The 9277-nt window shown below is 37.6% G+C and overlaps 1 protein-coding gene across 1 annotated transcript in view; it reads left to right on the top strand.

The window, feature by feature from the left end:
- The window catches only part of LOC107553130 (ectonucleoside triphosphate diphosphohydrolase 4-like), a 13355-nt gene extending 5331 nt beyond the window's left edge, over nt 1-8024 (top strand). The window contains exons 6-10 of the mRNA XM_016235249.1: nt 2726-2892; nt 4339-4663; nt 5044-5129; nt 5276-5437; nt 6346-8024. Of these exons, the coding sequence (XP_016090735.1) occupies nt 2726-2892; nt 4339-4663; nt 5044-5129; nt 5276-5437; nt 6346-6583 (978 nt within the window). The 3' untranslated portion in view covers nt 6584-8024. The remainder of the gene's footprint in view (nt 1-2725; nt 2893-4338; nt 4664-5043; nt 5130-5275; nt 5438-6345) is intronic.
- Nucleotides 8025-9277: the final 1253 nt, after the last annotated feature.

The raw sequence follows: 9277 nt of genomic DNA, 5'->3' as shown, positions 1-9277 counted from the left end.
TTGTGATTCTCTTTTATCACAGTACAGTAATACAATCTTTCATAGACATATTCACGTTTAAACTCAATAAATATAACTTTGTTTAACTACCACCACAAGTGCCATCTATTATTGCCTTGTTTATCTAAAAGTGCACCTTTCCTTGTTTTAAATCTAGCCAAAAAGCCATGTGTTGACTTTGAAAACAGTAGACTTTAATTATATGCATTTATGGTGTAATTACTAAATTTCCATGCCAATCCATGTTATTTTTTACTGTGACTAATGCACTGTCACTTTCAGCGCGTGCAGCACAACAGAAATAGACTCCGTGCGGAACTGCCGGAGCGCAATCGCGTGCAGTGTGAACACTCTGATCCGTTAACATGGGCGCGGAAAAAATACGCACCACAGACGGAGTGTGTGAACCTGGCGTTACGTTTGTTGCCTGGTCTGTTCTGTTCTCGTGCTCCATTTAGGCGCACTGCATTCTGATTGGTTCGGATAGCATACTGTGGGAGGTCGGGGGCGTGGAAAATTGTGCTATAAAGCGATTTAGAAATCGTGCACGCTCAATTCGTACAGTCTCATTCGGCCTAATTCGTACGGTCTCGTTCGGCCTAATTCGTACAGTCTCATTCGGACTAATTTGTGCGGTCTCGTTCGGACTAATTCGTACGGTCTCATTCGGACTAATTTGTACGGTCTCATTCAGACAAACTAAAATCTTAATAAAAGACCTATACAGACATAATAAATTCAGACATAATTTAACTAAAATTAAAATAAATAACAAATACAAATACTACAAATCAAATGACAGTAGTTTATCCGTAATCCTAAAAAATAACACTGAGCCGAACACACATGCTAAAAAACAACAACTTACTTACACATAGTAAGAAATGGTTATAAAAACTGAAACCGACACGAAACAAGTAATAGGAAAGAGGAGAAATAAAAATCGATACTTATTTCTTAATAAGACTTAACTCGTGTGAGCGCCTTCATACTAATTCGTACAATCTTCATTGTACAGTCTCGTCTGCTTGCGTCTCAGAAAGGGTTAGGTTTAGTGGTGAACTTTAAATCTCATGTTTTAGTGTTGGGGGAACTGTTAGTGTTGGGATCACCTCCAATTCACTACAACATAAAATAGTTATGTTTTCTTATGAAATAGGGTTGTTGTTTTTTTTTGTTTTTTTTCATAAGACCTCTATCTCTGTAATTTAGGGAGAGTTTCATAATCTAATATTAGCAATCCATGAATTTGGTGTGTGTGTGTGCGCGCGCAATGTTTGTTTGTTTGTTTGTTTGTTTGTTTATCTTTTTCTGAGTATAATAACTGACTTAATTCTGTATGTGCAATTGTTTTAGAGAAAAACTCCTCAGCCCAAATCCTGATGGCCTCTAATCTGACATAACAGGATGCCTCTGAAATCAGACGCAATCCAAATGAAGTGTTCAGTGTTTTCATCATATTCTTTAGTATTTTTTCTGTACCTGTATTAAAGCTTGTGAGCTATTAAAGGGGTCATATGACGTTGCTAAAAATAAATTTATTTTGTGTATTTGGTGTAATGAAATGTCCTGGATCAGGAAACAGTCCTCCATAAAATGTGCTGCACATTTATATATTATTTATAATAATATTTGGGTTGAACTGTTCTGGAACAGTGTTGTAAATGCAACTTAACCACTGATTTCTAGTCGTGTCCATTTTTGGAAGACCAAACAAAGTAGTTTCGCTTTCACAACGAAACAGCGTCACACACGGTGGCCTACAGTGAGCTGAGGCCGGGGGCTAGCATGAGGAACGGCCAGAGGGCTAGAGTGAGAATGGCGCGGCTGGCGATTTCGACGAAGGAGGCTTGCAGCAACCACATGTGACAACCCCGGGCTGGACTCCGCTTCGTCCGGTGAAAGCTGATCTGGTGATCCACAGCGCGACGTTGATGTATTTCCTCAGCGACCAGCACAGATCAGCTCTAGGCATGACGAAGCAGATATTGTCCTCTTTTGGAAGACCAAACAAAGTAGTTTCGCTTTCACAACGAAGCACACAGCGTCTTTACAACATGGTGGCGTCAGCAACAATACTACAGCGAGAATAAAAGTTACGTCTTCTTTCTTTGTGTGAACATTTGGGCGGCGTTATGCAAATCTTCCCACATAGTGAGGTAGACATGTGGGGGCGTGTTAGAACGAGCCGTTTTAGGTAGGCGTGGTTGACTCTTAACTTTTATAAAGAATATCTCTTTGGATTTGAGACTTTAGTCTTTGCAACTTTACAGATCTTCTTTATGCACCAAGAGCTTGTAACACTCCAAAGAGAAAGGACAAATTTAAATCGCATCATATGACCCCTTTAAATGAATGTTCATCAACACATGTTGAGCTCCGTTGTCTAGCCTCATAGACTTCCATTGTAAGTGCATTGCTCTAAATGTTAATTTTTACTGAGGGATGAGTCACAAATTTTCTGTGGTAATCAACAACATGCCACACATGCCTTTGATAGAGCTCAACTTGTTCTGAACCCCAACATTCCTTTAAATATGATGCTGCTTCTCACTTCACTTGCTTTGCTGCCTCTGTGTTTAAAGAAACATACAATTCAAGCACTCTTCAGAGTAGATCTGTTGATCTGCATTTTTAGAAGATGCTCCAAATGTTGAACCTCAGTTAACATCTGTTCTCCACAGCAGTCTTATATTTCTGTCTGTGTTTTGCTGTGTGCTACCAGGAAGAGATAGCCAAGAATTTGCTGGCGGAGTTTAACCTGGGCTGTGACGCTCACAGAACAGAACACGTGTACCGTGTTTATGTCTCAACATTTTTGGGTTTTGGTGGAAATGCAGCCCGCCAGAGATATGAGGAAAACTTCATCAGCACCACACAAATCCAAAACAAGTAAGATCAAATATTTTTTTTAAATATTGTTGAACATGAGCTAGACAATGTACACTACTGTTCAAAAGTTTGGAGTTTTACGATTTCGTTTTAAACATAAATGTGCATTTTCATTAATCGAAGACGCATTAAGTTGATCAAAAGTTTGAGTAAACATGTATAATGTTACAAAAAAAAATTCTGTTTCACATAACTGCTGTTCTCTTAATCAAAGAATAAAATGCATCATAGTTTCCACAAAAATATGAAGCGGCAAAATAGTTTTCAGCATTCATAATAATGATGATAAATGTTTCTTGAGCAGCAAATCAGCATATTAGAATGATTTCTGTAGGATCATGTGACACTGAAAATTCAGCTTTACATCACATGAATAAAATAAAATATATAACTTACAAATATTTGTTGTGATTGTGTATATGTATTCGTATGAATGATTTTATATAAATTATAAAATGTTTTATGTTCTTATAAGTTTTTATATTCTTATTATAAAATATTCCAAAATACTACTGCATTTACTGTATTTTGGATCAAATAAATCCAGCCTTGATTAATTAAAAAAAATTAAACATTGAAAACATTTACCAACTGCTAACTCTGGACTCTGAGCATAAATTGTTTTTCTATAACAAACTATAAACAATTTTCTATAATGCCATATTTCTATAAATATATTCTGCCAATGACATCATAACCCCTCGATTTCCGGGGGTTTTGTTTTGTAGAAAACATGGAAACACTAAAGATGCTTTAATATGTTGTGCGTTTTAATAGATTGGTGACGACTGCACAGAGTAGCATTATAACAGAACTTTCAAATGTATCTAGTATGATAAAACAGCGCTGCTTTTATTCCCCTACATACGCACGACCTGAAGGAGCGGAAGCGCTCGACTGTGGCATAATAAAAGCTCCGCTGCTTTCGAGCCGTGTGTCGCGCTCGTTCAGCGCCTCGTTTCGCTTCGACGGCTTTCAGCCTCACCCTGCTTCATTCTACTACGTTAATAAATCATTAGCTCATCCATGAACATGATTTCTGCCCGAGTCTCGTCGGATTGCATCGGCTGTGGGGATGAAGACCACAACTCCCATGATTCTACACTCAGTCACTGCCTCATCAAACTAAGCCTATGTCTCTTTGTTTATTTTAAATATGCGCCCTCTAGCGGTGAAAATTTCATATTGTGCCTTTAACACTTTTTTTTTTTTTATTGTGAATATTTGATGTCAACCAACATTCTTTGGGAAGTTCTCATCGATAACTACTGTCTCCAGGCTGCTGGGTCAGCATCAAGGAGAGAGCCTCTTTGTTTATTTTAAATATGCGCCCTCTAGCGGTGAAAATTTCATATTGTGCCTTTAACACTTTTTTTTTTTTATTGTGAATATTTGATGTCAACCAACATTCCTTGGGAAGTTCTCATCGATAACTACTGTCTCTAGGCTGCTGGGTCAGCATCAAGGAGAGAGTGCAGACTCGCCCATCCTTGACCCCTGTCTGCCAGCTGACCTCCAGGATGAGGTGGGTCCTCAGGACCAGAGAGTTCACCTGAGAGGCATTGGAGACTTCGACCGCTGCCGTCTGCTGCTCCAGCCGTTCCTCAACCGCACCAACGACACCAACACATCGCTGAACGGTGTCTACCAGCCGCCCATCGACTTCACCAACAGCCAGTTCTACGGCTTCTCTGAGTTCTACTACTGTACTGAAGATGTGCTGCGCATGGGAGGAGACTACAACTCCACCAAATATTCCAACGCTGCTAAGGTACACTGATATTTTACGATATGTTCATGCTGCTCTTTTTTAATAGATCAAAACTCACTGCGGCAGTCAAGCTCCAAAAAGAGAGGTCACTTCTGTCGTATGGAACAGAGCAGCGTGAACATTCTTCAGAATTTCTCTTTTTGTGATGCATAAAAGAAAATTAGAAGAAAGAAACAAGATTTTTGTTACAGCAAGTGTTTCATTGATTTTTTTTTCAACCTTTAAGTTTTGTTCCAGTAATTGACACAGGATATAACAACTTTTTGGGGGGATTTTTGTCCCAACAGGTGGTGTTCCCAGTCAGAAATGACCAGCCTACAAAAATTGCTTATAAATTGCTCATTATCACATTTGTTTTTACCTTATCCTTTTAATTTCAGAGTTACTGTGCCACCCAGTGGAAGACTTTGAAAGAACGGTTTGATCGAGGACTTTACGCCTCGCATGCTGATCAACATAGACTGAAGTAAGTTTAAAATGCAAAAACCTCTATTAAGGCAGCATTGACTCATTTTCTCGTCAGTACAAAAGTGTATGGTAGAAAATAATACATCAACCGTTTGTGATCAGTTTGGAGAAATGAATAAACGGGCTGCTCCTCTCCTCCTGCAGGTATCAGTGCTTTAAGTCTGCGTGGATGTATGAGGTGCTCCACTCAGGTTTTGCGTTTCCAGCGGTGTATGAGAATCTCAGAACGGCCCTGCTGGTGTATGACAAAGAAGTGCAGTGGACACTAGGAGCCATTTTGTACCGCACACGTTTTCTACCTCTAAGGTACATACATATACGTACATACCAACTTGGTTTTTGAGCCTTCTTTTCTTTTAAATAGTTTTGAGTCTTCTTTTCTTTGTAAAAAAATATTTTTTTATTATCAATATTTCCCCCCCGATATTTTTCCAATACTTTAACTCCTAAACTTGGGGTCAAACTTTTTAAAGGGTCTTTAAAAAAAAATAAAAAATACACACATTTCTGAAGGATCATATGACACTGAAGACTGAAGTAATGATGCTGAAAAATCAGCATTTCATCACAGAAATAAATTACATTTAAATATATATTGACATAGAATACGGCTATTTCAAAGTGCAATAATTCACTATTTTTTTATTAAATAAATGCTGCCTTCTTGAACTGTAATGAAAAACGAACTTGACAAGTCTTATTCAAAAGTCCAAAAATAGTCATTATTATTATTTTTTTTTACTTTCCATTATTTTTTGCAGAACAATTAATAAGTTTAAGAACAATTTTTTTTAAATAATAGCCAATCAATTTTCTAAACATTTAAGTTTTATAATTTCTAACACCTTTACCCTGTAAATTATCATCTTCCAGCTGTCATTCTCCAGAAGTGGCATTTTGCTGATACAAGCTCAGGGTCTCGCACAGACATGTAATTTTGGGGTTTTGCTGCTTAATAATATTGCACACAGTTGTTTTAGTTAGATTTTATAGCACATTTAATTTGATAAAATGGCTCTTGTTTTATAAAGCCATACAAATTATTTGAAGTTACAGTAACAGCCTAACAGACGTCATATTACTAACCATATTAACACAAAAAAATCACATTAAAACGAAATGTTAACTTTTTTTTTAATTTTGTATATATTTAATTTTAATTTGAAAAAAATATATATATTTGTGTCCATTTCTGGCGTGTTTTGGTTTGTCAGGGACATCCAGCAGGAGAGTCTGAAGAGCTCTCACTCTCACTGGCACCACAGCTTCTCCTTCATGAACAACCACTATCTGTTCCTGGCCTGTTTTCTGGTGGTGGTTTTGTCCATCCTCCTCTACCTGCTCCGGCTGAGACGCATACACAACCGCTCCACACTCCTGCGCGGTGCCTCTGCTTCCGTCCAGTGGCTGGAGGAGGGCCTGGCTTCACCAGACCTCCCTGTTACCCTATAGGACCTGGACCCTGTCAATCAAACAACTGGCCAATCACCTCTCCAATGATTTGGTTTTAAAACACTTTGTCATGGTTTTGCCTCCTATCAAGTCTTTCTCCTACAGTCATTGGCCAGTTTTGCGTTTTCACAGAATAATTTGCAAGGGATTCTACATGACATGTACAGCCAAGGCCAGTCAAGCTTTGGTGTAATGTGAAGACGGTGAAGACTGCAGCTTCGGAAAGGATTGTATGGCTGCCTCTGATCAGCTGTGATGTTTGGTTGTCTATTTATTAATTGTCTGAGGGACGCTGAGGCTGCCTTTTGATTTTCAGTGTGAAAGAGGACATGTGACTTGAGTATGGTTTATGTATGTGTCCGTAGTCTAGACAAGGTTCTGCCGGCTGTTGCCTCGACTCAAGACTGTACGCATAATTTAACATTTATTAAATGTTTTGATTGTGCCAAAGAAAAACAGAGTGAGATTCATTTTAAAAGATGAATTTTAAATGTTTTTACCACCAAAACCTTTTCTCTCTCTCTCTCTCTTTCTCTCTCTCTCTCTGTTCAATACAATAGAAACTCGTGTCTTGGAACTTTTTTCTTGGGATTTTTTGGACACGGAAGTTGGACTGCGCTGATATCGTGGTAGAAAGCGAAATCCCTTTAAAATGTAAAAACACTAGCCACAATTAAAAAGATGTGGCAGATTTCTAAAATGATTCAAGGTCACTTTTTTTCTACCTAAAATACCTTTCCATGAATTATATTTCCATGAACAGCACTCCGTGGAGGAATGTTGAGAGCGAAAGAGAAAATGTCTCTTATTTTTATTTTTTCTTGTTAAAGGTAGATGGTTTCGATAGTGAATATTACAGTGTTAGAGTGTCAGAATTACTCCTTTATCATTGGTACTGCTTATTGCTTGTCAGTGAGTGTATGTGGGATTGTGAGCATTCATTTTATTTTATTATTTTATTTTTTAATGTCATCACCTATCATTTCTATGACTTCACACTGGGGTGGAGCTGTAAATGTTGTTATTTAAACTTGTAGAGCTCTGTGATGAGAATCAGTGCAATATATTTGGGGGTTAAAATCACATCTTTGCGTGTCAGAATTCCAGCTTGCAATGTACAAGTTCACCCAAAAATAAATTGTCATGTTCTTCCAAACCCATATGGCCACGTCTGTTTGACTAATAAATTCTGATGAATGTATTAGTCACTCGTTTGCATGCAGTTACACTGAATTAGGATCGAGATGTAAAAAGCACCATTAAAAAACGATATCCTTGCACATATGATTTGTGTACTATATTCAAAGTATTAAATATTCTGAAGCCAAACAATAGCTTTGTGTGAGTAACAATAATATGACTTTAAGAATATAGTCCACAAGTTGAATGGGCAGTTTAAAGGGTTAGTTCACCCCAAAATGAAAGTTCTGTCGTTAATTACTCACCCTCATGTCGTTTCAAACCCGTAAGTCCTTCGTTCATCTTCAGAACACAAATGAAGATATTTTTGATGGAATCTGAGAGCTGTCTGACCCTGCATAGACGGCAACGCAACTGAAATATTCCCAAGTCCAGAGACGTAGCAAGGACATCTGTAAAATAATCCATGTGACATCAGGGGTTCATCCGCAATTATACGAACCAACGAGAATACTTTTTGTGCGCAAAAGAAAAATAATAACGACTTTATTCAACAATTCATCTCATCCGCGTTCAGATCAAATCACAACAACGAAAACGGTGTATCCGCGTGACGCAGCTGACACAGAACAGCATATGCTGTTTACGTCCAGCTGATATTCTCCAAAATGGTGCTGGGGAAAGAAATAAAATTGCCAAAAAATTTTTTTTTTTTTTTTTTTTTTTTCTTTTTCTTTTGCGCACAAAAAGTATTCTCTTTGCTTCGTAAAATTACGGTTGAACCACTTATGTCAAATGGATTATTTTACCGATCTCCTTGCTACGTTTCTGGACTTGGGAACATTTTAGTTGCGTTGCTGTCTATGCAGGGTCAGACAGCTCTCAGATTCCATCAAAAATATCTTAATTTGTGTTCCGAAGATGAACGAAGGTCTTACGGGTTTGGAACGTCATGAGGGTGAGTAATTAATGACAGAATGTTCATTTTTGGGTGAACTAACCCTTTAATGACACTTCTGTAGGATTTTATTTATTTTTTTGTCATTTGACAGTCACAGTTCTCATTCACTTTCACTATATTGAAAATAACTAGTATATATTTCCAAAATTCACCTTTTGCGTTCCATAGAAAGAAAATCTGATGGGTTTGGAACAACATAATGATGAGAACTATCACTTAAAGGAACGGTTCACATAAAAATGAAACCAAGACCAAAATTCGGTCATCATTTTCTCCCCCTCAGTTGTCTCAGAGTTTCTTTCTCCTGATGAACACAAAATAAAAAAATATTTTGATAAATGTCTGTAACCAAACAGTTGCTGGTGCCCATTGACTTCTATAATAGTTTTTTTTTCTGTGGATGTGAATGGGGACCAAAAATTTGAGGGTGAGTAAATTATTTTTTTTCATTGTACCATTACTGTACATTAAAATGTTTTGGGGCTTAATTAGGATGTATTATGACAGGATGACATTGACAAATGACAAATCTTGCATCTAAAAGCCATTTGGGATTGAAGCGGTGTACACTGCCCTGATTGAATGTGTAGGTC

The sequence above is a fragment of the Sinocyclocheilus grahami genome, unplaced genomic scaffold (genome assembly GCF_001515645.1).
Source record: "Sinocyclocheilus grahami isolate Dianchi unplaced genomic scaffold, SAMN03320097.WGS_v1.1 scaffold465.1, whole genome shotgun sequence".
Taxonomy (NCBI): domain Eukaryota; kingdom Metazoa; phylum Chordata; class Actinopteri; order Cypriniformes; family Cyprinidae; genus Sinocyclocheilus; species Sinocyclocheilus grahami.
Note: the sequence above shows the minus strand (reverse complement) of the source record. Positions and strands in the feature narration are given on the sequence as shown.